A 15,120-nucleotide genomic window follows, 5' to 3' on the forward strand; every position below is an offset into this window, starting at 1 on the left:
TAGATTCAATGAAAATCAAATTAAAATCTTGGCAAATTATTTTCCTGGAAATTTTTGAGAATATTTTAGAATCATATTAAAAATCCACATGGCCATGAAGAGTCAAGACGATCTAAAAATTTAGAATCTAGTCGGAGGATTTACACTATGATAAAACAAGATTTATTATAAAGCTATGGTAATTAAGAAAATATCATATTGGTATAGCAATAAATAAATAGACCAATGGGACAGAAAAAAAGAGCATAGAGCATAGAAATGAAAACCTACACAATAAATTGAAATTTGGTTTATGGCAACACATGGGAGTAGTGAAGAGGCAGCGATCTCTCAACATGCTCAGTCAATTTGATATCCACATAGAAAAAAGTGAATCTGAGCTGCTATCTCACATCATGCACATAAATAAGTTCCAGATACATTGTTGGTCTAACTGTGAAAAGTAAAACATTAAAACTCCCAGAAGATAAAAATAAAGAATAATTTCATGATTTGTGATAGACAAAGCTTTCTCATTCAGGACATAGAAAGTTAGAACTATATGAAAAACAATTGATATATAGAACTACATTAAAATTAAGAGAATCAATTCATCAGAAGCACAACGAAGAGAGTAAAAAAGGCAAGCCACAGTGTGGAAGAAAATATTGAATGACAGATGACTTACATTCAAAATATGTAAAGAGCCAAAATCAATAAGAAAAAGAGAGACAACCCAGTAGAAAACTGGGCAAAACATTGCATATACATTTCACAAGATGGAATATCCAAACGGCCAACAAATATTTGAAAATACGTGCAACCCTGTTAGTCATTAGGGAAATGTAAAATATAATCACAGTGAGATACTACTATGTACCTATGAGAATGGCTAAAAATGAAAAAAACTGACAATAACAAGGGTAGAGAAAGGATGGAGCAAAAAAAAATCCTAATATATAGTGGATGGAAATTTAATTTATACAACTGTTTTGGCAAACTGACAATGTTAGCTAATGTTGGGCATGTATTTAACTTGTGATGTAGCAATTACACTACCAGGCAACTGAAAAGGGTACATATGTGGGATGAAAGATGAGTGTGTTGTATGTGTCTATGAATGTTCATAGCAGTATTGTTTTTAATAGCTACAAACTAGAAACAATCCAATGTCTAACAGAATGGATATATAAATTGAGATGCTTAAAGTATGTAGTAAATTTCTGTGGTATTTGCAGAATATAAGGGTAAAGCACTAGATACATAGTTAAATAATTTGACAGATTGAAGTACTCTTTCAGTAGTCAGACAGAATGGGAAAGTTTTCACAAAACAGTTGCATCAGTTGTGAAAAGATATTTGATCACAAATCACGCACAACTTAAGTGTTATGTTAAAGGAGATATTGTTCAAAGATCACATAGATGATCCATGAATAACTGGACACTTGGGTCAAATATTCCAAATCATGAGTGCGTGGACAGAACATCGTGGGCAAGTTACAGCTTCCTTAAAGTGAAACTTCAACAAAGGCTTAGAAGAACATCCCCCGGGGAACTGGGACTTTGGATTCTCTTCTCATGTTTCTGGGTCAGGAAACACTAAATTCTTATTTGTAAATTCTCTTAAATGTATATGTAAGAGTTTAAGGTGAGGGAATCACCATATTGAAATTCCTGATTGAAGGAAAAGCAAATGAAGGGGAAAAAATGAAAGAAAAAAAAGGAAAAGTAAGAGAAGCCTAATAAACACAGCATAATTGGCCTGCAGAGATTTTCTCTCTGAGGGGAAAGAAAATAACTTCTAAATCCTGCCTCTTGCCCAGCCCTCTCTTCCTGGGGTAGTGCTGGCCTCCTGTCATAGCAATAAGTCATTTCTAGTGCTGTCTTAGAACCTTGAGCCATGAACCCAGGGTTTCCTCCTTAACACACACAGCTGCTTCCTAGACTTTTAAGCCTTATGTGACCATAGGAATGAATTTGGTTGGTGGAATGATAAAAGTCTCATTTTGGCAATTGGTTCCAAGAAACCACAGTTTGAACAGCCAAATTGAGGAGGAAGTTATTTTCAGATACCTCTGAGAAGAGAAGCACCCAGCATAAGGCTTTGACAGCTTTCACAGGAATCACTAGGCTTAGCTGGTCATGTTTCCTGCATCCCACCGCAGCACATAGCAGCACTAACTCCTAGAAATATGGACCAGAGGACAGGTTTGTGTTGACTGGCTCATAAATGATGATGGTTGGAAGGTAACTTCGTTAGAATAACCAGCTTCAAAGTGTATGTTGCTGCCAGCATTGTGGCTATGGCTAAGGAAGCAGGGATTGGGAGGGCAACTCAGCCAATCGACATTTTGGGGAAAACTCAAGCTTTCCATGTGGCTTTGTTTTTTGAAAAGAACTCTTGTAATTCATCACCATAGGAAGCTTGAATCATAAAGTCAGGAAGAAAAGGTGATACAGGAATGTCCTTCACCTTCACTATTATTGTCAATTATAACATTGCCACCTTACTCTAGAAAATCCGTTTAACTTTTACTAACATAACAAATTTTCAAAAATGTTTTAAGCTTTATTATTTTATTTTTTGCTTTTTTTCTTAAGAAATCATTATTTTTACCATTAGCATTATATTCTTATTCCATTAAGGATATGTACATTGCCTCCTTCCAATGAATTAGGAAAGATTTGAACTTATGCTCCCTCTAGGCAGATCAAGAAATGAGTTAATGAGAGATGAACTGGTAAACGCAAATTCATTGGCAAAGCAGTTCATTCACTCCCAGGAAGAGGCAGTTAAAAAGAAAACATGAAGATGATGCAGAAATATGACATGCTAACTACAGGTATTTTTATTTTACCTTTAATCAATACCTTCTTGGGCCTTTAAGGGGATTACTGGTGAAAAATCAGGGATTACTACATTCTGTGAAAGCTTTAACTAATTTTTATTTTTTTTTTAAGAAGTAAAAGGTTTAAAACTCCAAGAGATTAATGTCAGTTGGTTTTTTCAACCAGGTTTCCTTATTTGGTACCTGAGATCCATTAAGGCATTATCAGATATACCCTTCTCTGTTAGTTCCAACCCTTTGCTGATGAAATTCCTCTATATGAATTGTTTCATAGATCGTAGTAGAACTGATAACTACTCCATTGAATTTTCAGAACTAGTTTATAAAATATTGTCTGTTTATGGCCAAGTTACATTGACAGGTCCCAGGCATTGATTTTCCTCTTTGAGATGATGTGTCTCTCTCTTTTGTACCTGTAGTGCCTGCCAGTTATGCTTTCATAATTTGACTATTTTATTCATTAGGGATAAAAAAAGGCTAGGTTTCCTCTTTCTTTGATAGAAATATTACAAAGTGATTTATTCATCTTTTGAAGCTCTAGAGTAAATTTTAAAGAATTAAAAAACATTTAGTATTTTTATTGCCTCTTCCCATTGTAACTTATATAAAGTATCTCTTGGGATAGGCATGATTTATTAAGCTTAATTTATTCAAAGGTGAATAAAGGATTATCATATCCAAATGATAATTGGACTTTTTGTCCACTAGCTTCTCCAAGTGCTCTGGACACCCTATTTATCTGCAGTTAATGGTACTACCTGACCACAGATGGAAAGTAGGTCATATTTGGTTGGAACATCTGGGTCTAAGTTTCATTTTCTTTTGTCACAAGTCAGAGTAATTAAAAAATAGAATATGTGGGAAATTGAGAGTAGGCTTTGGTAAGACCATAAAATGTTTCCAAATCATTTGTGATTTGAATAATGTGCAAACACAAGATTACTAAGAGTTTCAAAGAGCATTTTTGAATACTAGAGCCCTTGAACTTTCCAAAATACTGTTTATCATCAGTATTAGAAAGTTTGGAGATGGTATTGAGCAGGCTAGAGGGTTGCCTTTTGGTTCTGTGAGCAACAGGAGAAGGAGAACAGTACAAAGAGAAGAGAAGACAAAGTTTTCCAAGGGAGTGGAACAGCAAAGTATTTGAGATGAGGACAAGAATAAAGGGAATTAAGAGAGAGAGCGAGAGATAATCAATAGTCATTTCAATGAGTTAATTCCAGTTAATTATTTTCCATCACACTGTGGTCTCCAAACCATAACTGTCACTATTCAGGACACAATACAAATAGAACCGGTGGGAATATGCAACTAGATGACCATTATCTCTTAGTTAATAGGCTAATACTTGTAGCGAATATGTAAGTTCTTATCATTTATTAGGGAAGATAGTAGACGCATCACTGACATATAGTTTCTGGACAGTCATAGCCTGCTGTTAACACATGCTCTGCTACTTTTCTGCGGGAGGATGAAAATGACATTGGGCATTCTTTCCTCTTACCTTATCATCCAGATAAGAGACAAGCATATGAAAATTTCTCAAAACTCAGCAGCCAGGTCTTCATTTTTTTCCTTACTAACCTTGAAATATAATTTTTGACAGTTTTTGTCACTGAAAAATCTATTTTATGTTTGCTTTCTAAGATGAAGCCTCAAATTTCTAATTATAGATGGATAACAATGGAGCACCATAGTTTTGTAGTCAGAGAATTCAGAGATTAAAAAATTTAAAACATGTTTGTAACTGTTAAGTTACTTTACTATGGATTCTGAGATAGTAAGGAGGGAAAAACGGGTATCCAACAAAGAAGTAAGCAAACTATGTAATTAGAAATTGGATGTTAAAGAAGAGATTCAAATTTCACAGTTAATCTTTTTAACTTAAGTGTCTATGCATTTTAATAAAATCTTCCCCACTTAAGGAAGAAGAGATTTTTGTCCTCAAAGAATGCGAACATCTATAGTTTCTATTGTGGCCAAAACCTTCAAGGAGATGTATATAATCTGGAAAACCACATCACTTAATATTAGATGGGCTACCTGGTGTAAATGACCTCATAAAGCCTCCGCCACCCTGAAGTTCTGGGACTTACTGATTTATGACTTGGGTTTGGTCCTCAGAGGCTCATGGGTAGAGAAAACCAGACATGGATGTGTGAACTCATTCTGCTTGGATTGTCCAGTCCCTGGGAGACTCAGGTCTTCCTCTTTGTCCTGTTCCTGGCCATGTATCTGGTAACTGTGCTGGGGAACTTGCTCATCCTCCTCCTTATCAGGTTGGACAGCAGGCTCAATACACCCATGTACTTCTTCCTTGGTTTCCTGTCATTTGTGGACATCTGTTATACCAATAGCACTGTCCCACAGATGCTTGTTCACTTTCTGTCAGCCCGGAAGTCCATCCCATTCCATGGTTGTGTGCTCCAGCTGTGTGTCTCCCTGGCAATGGGCAGCATGGAGTTCTTCCTGCTGGGGGCCATGGCTTATGACCGCTATGTGGCCGTCTGCCACCCACTGCATTACACGCTCATCATGCATGGAGGGCTGTGCCTGGGGCTGGTGGCCGGCTGCCTGGTGGCTGGTTTCATGAATTCCCTGATGGAAACAATTATCACCTTCCAGCTTCTCCCGTGTCACAATGTTATTAATCACTTTGCCTGTGAGACCTTAGCAGTGCTACGACTAGCCTGTGTGGACGTCTCCTTCAACAAGGCCATGGTGGCCATCTCAGGGTTTCTGGTGATCCTGCTTCCCTGTTCACTGATCCTATTCTCCTATGCTCACATAGTTGCTGCCATTCTTCATATTCCTTCTGCCCAGGGACGCCGCAAAGCCTTTGGGACTTGCACGTCTCACCTCACTGTGGTTTGCATGTGCTTTGGGGCTACAATGTTCACCTACATGAGACCTGCGGGTGGCTCCTCCCTGGAAAAGGAGAATATGGTTGCCCTCTTTTATGCCATTGTGATTCCAATGCTTAATCCCTTTATCTACAGCCTGAGGAACAATGATGTACGGAGTGCCTTACAAAGAGTGTTGGAAAAACTTAGTGGAAAAGGATAAAGATTCAATGAATTTCTCCTCCCCTCCAACAGTCCAAAGAAAGACATTACAAAGAAGAAATGATTGCTATGCCCTTTCTCCTAAGATTTTCTGATAAGGTAGACCATGGTGAGCATGTTTTTGTAGACTGGCTCTGGCACTGTAGTTCTGACTAAGAATCACAGCCCTGTTAAATATGTGGCAAGAAAACAAAAACAAAAAATTCCAATTGTTAAACTGGGGTCTGCTTGGGAATCTATCCTCCTAGACTTCACACGCTTCCTTTATTTCAGGAAATGTAATGTGGGCAGGGTGAAGAGCTTCTGAGTGAGACCAGCCACACTTTGTATCTTGACCCCACCTCTCACCAACAATGTGGCTTTCAACAATCTCTGACCTCTAGTTCCCTCAGCTATTAAAAGAAATCATAATATCTAACGTGTGATTATTTTGAAGATTATAGATAATCTTTTTAAAATACCTAGCAGAGTGGCTGGCATAGAGTAGATATTCAACTACTTAAAAAAGATTTTAGGGTGCAATTACAGGGCTAAGTATTATGCAATCTTCTCTCTCCCATATAGTTATTCAAAATGGACTTAAACAAATTACTGTGGATATAGTGCCTTGCTGTTCTCTGTATGCTCTAAGTGATCTTACCCAGACTCGTGGCATCTATCATCTATCTATCCATACATCTATGCTGAAGTTCTTAATTTTCTTAGTTCCAGGACAGAGAAGATCTTTCTCATGGGCTCCAAACACATGTGTCCAATTGCTTGCTTAATAACAGCTATGGAAAATGAATCATTCTTAACATAGCTAAACTGGTACTATTGTGCTTGCTTCCTCTACGGCAAACCGCTTGTCTCTTGCCCCAGTATACCATCACTATAATAGTAAAAGGAACATGCTCAGAATAATTCTGGATTCCTTCCCTTCATATCCAATTGTCAGTGGATTCTGAACGCAGTTCCTCACCAGCAACGGAACAAAGCTGGACGGAGAATGACTTTGACGAGTTGAGAGAAGAAGGCTTTAGAAGATCAAACTACTCCGAGCTACAGGAAGAAATTCAAACCAAAGGCAAAGAAGTTGAAAACTTTGAAAAAACTTTAGACAAATGTATAACTAGGATAACCAATACAGAGACGTGCTTAAAGGAGCTGATGGAGCTGAAAGCCAACGCTCGAGAACTACGTGAAGAATGCAGAAGCTTCAGGAGCCGATGCGACCAACTGAAAGAAAGGGTATCAGTGATGGAAGATGAAATGAATGAAATGAAGCGAGAAGGGAAGTTTAGAGAAAAAAGAATAAAAAGAAATGAACAAAGCCTCCAAGAAATATGGGACTATGTGAAAAGACCAAATCTGCGTCTGATTGGTGTACCTGAAAGTGACGGGGAGAATGGAATCAATGTGGAAAACACTCTGCAGGATATTATCCAGGAGAACTTCCCCAATCTAGCAAGGCAGGCCAACATTCAGATTCAGGAAATACAGAGAATGCCACAAAGATACTCCTCGAGAAGAGCAACTCCAAGACACACAATTGTCAGATTCACCAAAGTTGAAATGAAGGAAAAAATGTTAAGGGCAGCTTTATCAACAAAATATATAATCAATCTGCTTTCTCTGTTTCCATCTCTACTTTCTACATTTTATTCTTTACACAATAGCTTTATTTTTTAAATTACTATGTGTTTTTTTATGTAAAATAAAATACAGAAGCAGAAAACCACACTAAACACTTGTGTAACTTAGTGAATTACTATTAGCCAAGCTCCTTGTAAGCACTGCTCAGGTCAAAAACAGAACTACCAGCTACTGCAGAAGCCTCTCCATGTGCCCCATCCTAATCACCCAACTCCTTTTCCCAATGGTAACTACTATCCTGATCTTTGTAGTAATCACTTTCTTGCATTTCTTTATGGCTTTAATGCCCAAACAAACATCCCTAGTCATTCTAGTTTAGTTCTGCACATTTCCACTTGGTGTGTCTTCAAAGTCTCTTCAACCTGTAGGTCCCCTCCAACTCTTCCTTTTTCCTGCGATTTATTTGCTGGGTAACCTGGGCCCTTTGACCTGGTGAGGACATCTTTATCTTAGAAAATAAATTAGGCTACATCTCCTGCTTAGAACAAAATCCAAACTCTTCCTGTGCAGGGCCTGTTATGGTCCAGTTGCTGTTCCCTCCCCGTTTGAACCTGCATCCTGTCTCCCCTCTTTCACTGCATGTGTTCATCCATCAAGGGTTGGGAGAAAACAGATAAATCTCTATAAAAAGAAAACGTATTTTTCTACAAGTCATATGTATTGATGGAGAAAATTATTCTAGACCTACAAGATATTTGTGTGTGAAATCTTAGACTTAATCTAATTTATTTATACATATTGCTTTTCACTGGAAATTTTGAATTCTATAGATTACTGTCATCAATAACTCTGCTAAAAATTGTGTAAATTTTCAAAAATAAAGCTGTTTTGGTCCCCTACTTTTCAAAAGAAGAAAACCTGCTTTTGCAGTGGAAAAGGCAGTGCTGTCTTGGCAAGTTAGACTGTAAGCTTCTTGAGAGTAAGGAGGATGCTCCTTGTAGTCACAGTGCCTAACAATGCGTTAAATTCATGCTCATTGAATAATTTATTGATGGACATGTTCTTTGCTATTTTAGGAGTTGCCTTTTATGAAGTATATAAAGATCATATATGTTAGAACTTAGGATGTTAGAAAATAAGGCTTTTTAAAATCTCAAGTTCAGAGATAATTGGTTAATAATACTCCTCAGTATATGGAATAACACAAGGGCCCTCTTACTAATTTTTGAAAATGTATTACAATCATGTCTTGCTTAATGACAGAGACATGCTATGAGAAACGTGTCATTAGGCAATTTTGTCATTATGCAAACACCATAGAGCGTAGGTACACAAACCTAGATGGTATAGCCTACTGCACACCTAGGCTAGATGGTATAGCCTATTTCTCCTAGTTTACAAACCTGTATAGCATGATACTGTACTGAATACTGTAGGCAATTGTAACACAGTGGTAAATATTTGTGTTTCCAAATATATCTAAACATAGAAAAGGTAATGTGTTGCTATGATGTTCCAATAGCTGTGAAGTCACTAGGCAATAAGAATTTTTCAGCTCCATTATAATTTTATGGGACCACCGTAGTATATGAGGTCAGTCATTGAGCAAAACATTGTTATGCTGCATATTGCATTAATTCTTTTTTATCTTACTTGTAAGGTCCATTTCTTCCTGGTCTTTTAGCCAACTATTCTAATTTGTTTAATGCAGTAAATATGTTTGGGAGTGCATTTATGCATTTTTAAAAAATGCATTATGTTATCTATTTGATCCTATATATTCATTTTTCCACTCAATACTGTATGTTTTTGTTGTTGTTTTTGTTTTTTGTTTGCTTGTTTGTTTTGAGACGGAGTCTCGCTCTGTCACCCAGGCTGGAGTGCAGTGGCGCAATGTCCACTCACTGCAACCTCCACCTCCCAGGTTCAAGCAATTCTCCTGCCTCAGCCTCCTCAGTAGCTGGGACTACAGATGCACACTGCCATGCCTGGCTAATTTTTTGTATTTTAATAGAGATGGGATTTCACCGTGTTTCCCAGGCAATCCGCCCGCCTTCGCCCCCCAAAGTGCTGGGTTTACAGGCGTGAGCCGCTGCACCCACCTCAACCCTATATTTTAGAGATTCATACATATTGCTGGTCTTGTACTTCTAATTGTTCACAGTGAACAATTATGAATCCATGGTGTTCACAATATTCTAGCTATCATTCCCGGTAGCTAAATATCCAACTCCCCAGCACCTTGGGATTCATATCATGATACAGGCTCACTTAAAGACCTGTGCGAAAATTTCTTTGGTGTATTTACACAGGAACCAAGTTGCTAGATCATAGTGATCTCCAGAATGGCTTTATAACTCTATACTCCTACTTCAGTGCACAATCATTCGTTACATACAACTTCAACAACACTTGGCAAGTTTTGATTTTTTTTAGCTAAAAGATAAAATTGTTTTGTTTTCCATTACCTGAAAAGTAATCAGACATGGAGTTTTTTTCTCATGTTTTCCTCATGCTGAGTTCCTGACTCTCACCCACTCTCACTCTGTATCATTCTGTTCATGCCTTCCTCATCTCAGTTCATGGTAACTTCGTCATTGCAGTGATGAGTCCATTCACCACTCCTTTTTTTCATACCTGACTCAAATCTGCAAAAATATCCTGTTGCCCCTACCTTCAAAATATATGCAGAATATGATCACTTCCCATTTCTGTGGTCACTCCCTGGTGTGAAACACCACCATCTCCCACTTGGGTTACTGCAGTAGCCTTCAACAAGTTTCTCTGCTTCACTCTTTTGTCCCAGCACTCAGAGAGAACCCTTTAAAATGTAACTCAGCTTTGGGAGGCCGAGGTGGGTGGATCATGAGGTCAGGAGATTGAGACCATCCTGGCTAACATGGTGAAACCCCATCTCTACTAAAAAATACAAAAAAATAGCTGGGCGTGGTGGAGGGCACCTGTAGTCCCAGCTACTTGGGAGGCTGAGGCAGGAGAACGGCGTGAACCTGGGAGGCAGAGCTTGCAGTGAGCCAAGATCATGGCACTGAACTCCAGCCTGGGTGACAGAGTGATACTCCGTCTCAAAAAAAAATATATATATATATACACATACGTATATATATATATACACACACATACATATATATATACACACACACATACAAATATATATACTTGTGTGTGTATATATATATATAACTCAGGCCATGTCATTACCCTGCTCACACCCTGCATTTACTAAAAATAAAATCCAAAGTGTGTTTTTGTGGAGATGGGCCTGTTTTCTAACTATACCCTTTTCCTGCGATGCTCTTTCCTTAGATAGCCACTTCCTCACCTCTGTCAATTTTTCATTCAACCATCATCTCTTCAACGAGATTTACATGACTGACCTATTTGTTACAACAAACTTCCTTGCTGACCCATACTCCCACTCCTTCTTCCCTTGATTTACTTTTTCCAAAGAACTTATCTTTTATAGCATTCTTTGCAATTTATGCATTTTTAAATATAGGTTTCCCTTCACTGCCCCATATATAAGCCCCTTGAAGGCAGGGCTCTTTGTTTTGTAAACTAGTATATGCCAAATATCTAAAATAGTGCCTGTCTCATAGAAGGCACAAAATAAATATTTTCTGAGCGAGTGAAGCAAACTGTTAGTTATTTGGGTTTTTATTGTTGTACACTGCATATTCATTTTCTTTGCCCATTTTTCCTTTGGGTTTTTTGCCATTTCTTTATTGATGGATATATTCTAGATGTTAACCCTGTTCTGTCATACCTACTGCAAATACATACTTCTAATCTGCCATCCCTCTGTTCACTTTATCCATAGAGTCCTTTGTTGAACAGAAGGTCTTCATTTTGAGGCAATCAAATGCATCACTTTTTTATTCTGTGATTTGTGCTTTGGAAGTTTGTTTTTCTAAAAAAACAAAATCCTGCATGTAGGTCATAAAATACTATATTTTTTATTTAATTAGGTTTTTAGTTTTACCTATTACAACATTTCTTTAGTATATCTGACATTCACTTTTAAATGTTTGTTAAATATAGATCCAATGTTATGTTTTCCGGTGTTCCATTTATTAGACAATCAATTCTTTACTCATTCATTTGTAGTAATTTTAGTGTGTATTAAGTTTACCTATGTCTGGGTCTGTCTTTGAACTCTCTATTCATTCCTGTTTGTTATTTCATCTGTTCTTACACCATGCAATTCTAACATTCTATTTTTTAAATTTAATAAGTCTTCCTACAGGGTATGTAAGACATCAAATAACATGAGCATATTTTATTTGGTCTTTTTTTCAAAGTTAATTCAGCTATTTATAGAGAGATTTATTTCATATAAAATTTTGACCAATTTTAGTCTGAAGTTTCCCAAAAATTTCACCTGAAATTTTAATTGTTTATAGATTACTTTTGGAGAACTGATCTTTTAATATTAAATTGTCCAAGACAAAGCATGAAATGTCATTACAGTTATTCAGAAACTCTTTAATGTCCTATTTATAGTTTTAATACTTTCTCCATATTTGTTCAACAAATATTTGTGAAATATTTTTTACATGCTGGACATTTTTCTAGGCAAACGAAAATATCTGTCCTCATGGAGTTTGCATTCAACTTAAGGGAAACAGACAACAAAAATAAGATATATGTTATGTTGGATGGTGTTAATTGCTAGGAAGAAAAATAATAAGGAAGGTAGAAAAAAATACTGGCTGGGAGCAGTGGCTCACTCCTGTAATCCCAGCACTTTGGGAGGCTGAGGCGGGTGGATCTCCTGAGGTCAGGAGTTCAAGACCAGCCTGACTAACATGATGAAACCCCTTCTCTAATAAAACTACAAAAATTAGGCAGGCGTGGTGGTGCACTCCTGTAATCTCAGCTACTCAGGAGGCTCAGGGAGGAGAATAGCTTGAACCTGGGAGGTGGAGGTTGCAGTGAGCCAAGATCATGCCACTGCACTCCAGCCTGCATGACTGGAGTGAGATTCCATAAGAAAGAAAGAAAGAAAGGAAAGAAAGAAAGAAATGAATATTGGGAGGACTGAAAGTTCTGGCAAAGAGTGCCATAGAAATCATGTATATTCTCTGTTAAACAATTCCTACTTTACACAATTCCAACTTTATAATTTGTGTTGCTGTTATAAATGACATTTTATTTTATTTTTCTAGTTGGTTATTGCTGGTGTACAGAAATTCCACTGATTTCTTTCTTTCTTTTTTTAAATAGACAAAGTTTGACCTTGTCTCCCAGGCTAGAGTGCAGTGGTGAAATCATAGCTCACTATAGTCTCAAACTCCTGGGCTCAAACCATACTCCTTGCTCAGCCTTCCAAGTAGCTGGGACTACAGGTGTGCATCACTAATTATTGCTAAATTTTTTATTTTTTGTAGAAATAGGGTCTTGATATGTTGTCCAGTTTGGTCTTGAACTCTTGGCCTCAAGCAATCCTCCTGCCTTGAACTCCCAAAGTGCTGAAATTACAGTTGTAGTCATTGATATCTGTGAGGTGGTCTTGTGTCTAGTTCTCTTATTAAGGCTAATAGATTGCTACAAAAATTTTCCTAGATATATAATCTTATCATCTGTAAATAATGATGGTTTTGCTTATAGTCTTTGTAAATCTTAATTATTTTCTTTTCCTATAGCATAGGCCAGGACCTCTAGTGTCCTGTCTAATTGTAAGCTGTGAGAATAGGTATCTTTTCTTATTTCTGATTTAAAGAAATGCATCCAGAGAGTCTCCATCCAGTACCCTGCTGTGGATTTGGAATATTTAACCTTTACCAAGTTAAGGAAGTTCCCTTCTAGTTCTATTTTTAAATGATTTTTTAAATCGGTGGATAAATACTTTATCAAATGGTTTTTAATCCATTTATTGAAATAATCATATAAATTTTCCCGTTTCAGTCTATTAAGTAGTTCATTACATTAGTCAATTATTTTATGGTGAGCAATCCCTGCATCCCTTGGGAAAACCCATATTTTATTATGATACATTATTTTAAAAAAATTACTGGATTGCTTTAGCTAATATTTTATAATATTATATTATATCATTATATAATATTTATTATATTTATATTATATAATGTTTACTATATTTATATTGTGTATAAGCCCTAGTGGGCTTATAATCCCCTTGCCTAGCCACATTCTTATTGCTTTATAGAATAAATACTATACATGCTCATAGAACGAGATTAGCAGACATATGAATCAGATAGGGCAGAGATAATCCCAAGTAAAGACCAATCCGTAAAGCACAGAACTTACAACAATAAATATGTATTTTCCTTCTCAAGGATCTTCTGCATGTTAGCTGTCCAAACAGTCAAGTAGTCTCACCTAGCCTATAAATAAGGTTGTGAAATACCATGTATTGCATTAAAACTTGGAAGAAAAAAGTGGAAATTGGATAGTGATGGACAGAAGATAGTTGATATGATTTGTATATCTTTAAAAGATCCAAGATATTCAATTACCAAATTAATAGAAATCATGAGAGCTCAGCAAGGAGGTTAGCATTTCTTTACCCAAGCAACAACTATAAAAATAATAGAAACTATCCCGTGTATAATAACAACATAAACCATGAAAGAATAAATATGAAATAAATCTAATGATACACATGTAGGACCTTTAGTGAGAAAGCTCTAATGATATTTTAAAAGATATTTTTAAAAGTCCTAAAATAAATGAAGTGACAGCTACTTCTGGCAGAAAAGCAATTAATATCATAAAAGTCAAATTTTCTCAAAGTGTATGTGAATTCAAGGAAATAGCAATCCACATCTAGAAGACACTGTTAAAAATGGTACTTGACAGATTGATTTAAAACCTCACATGAAAGAAAAGCCATCAAGCAAAAGTAATTAAAAGGTTTGTGAAAAGGAAGTGAAATAAAGTGAGAAAGTACCTGTCTTACGCCATATCAAAGCATATCATGAAGTAACTACAATTAAAATTATGGTATTGGTGTAGAGAAAGACAAATGCGTTAGTGAATCAAGATGCAGTCCAAAAAGAAACTTTCACATGTGGGAATCTAATATATCATATATTCATAATTTCAAATAAATTTAGGAAAATACATACTACAAAAAATGATGTTGGCACAAGTGTCTATACTAAAAGGCCAAAAAAGTCATTTTTTTCCTTATACACCATAGGAAAAAATTAATTCATAAAGTCTGAAGGTGAGGAAGTGTATTTTACAAATGAGTTTCTATTTGTTTCCTCCTAGAACTGTATAAATAATGGTAAAAAGAATAAGAAATTAGATAAGAAATCCGCAAAGTAAAGAAGACAGTAAATAAGAAAAAAAAAAGTATTTAATGAGAGATATCAGCAACATTTTGGAAGCTAGAAAGCAACTTTTTTCTTTTCTCTGGGCCTGCACTTTTTATCTCGTTTCTTTTTAAGATCCAGAGCTACCTCTGGCTCTAACGAATTTCTCTCTCCAACTCCAGCACTCACAAGGGTGGGGAGTTCTCTTTAGGCATATTGTTCATTGTGCTTAGAAAGTGGTTCTCAGACCATTGGCCAGAAAAAGATACCACTGCATCAGCTTCAGAACAAGCCAGGGAGAAGAAATCATAAGCTGTCTTTCCCAGGGCAATGCCAGGTAGCTGAG

At 36.5% G+C, this 15,120-nt stretch overlaps 1 protein-coding gene across 1 annotated transcript; it reads left to right on the forward strand.

The window, feature by feature from the left end:
- Positions 1–4,960: 4,960 nt before the first annotated feature.
- Positions 4,961–5,896, forward strand: LOC129041647 (olfactory receptor-like protein OLF3). Its single transcript, XM_054497085.1, has one exon. The coding sequence runs from the start codon at positions 4,961–4,963 to the stop codon at positions 5,894–5,896; it is 936 nt and encodes a 311-aa protein (XP_054353060.1).
- Positions 5,897–15,120: the final 9,224 nt, after the last annotated feature.

This window comes from Pongo pygmaeus, chromosome 6, assembly GCF_028885625.2.
Source record: "Pongo pygmaeus isolate AG05252 chromosome 6, NHGRI_mPonPyg2-v2.0_pri, whole genome shotgun sequence".
In the NCBI taxonomy this organism is placed as follows: Eukaryota; Metazoa; Chordata; class Mammalia; order Primates; family Hominidae; genus Pongo; species Pongo pygmaeus.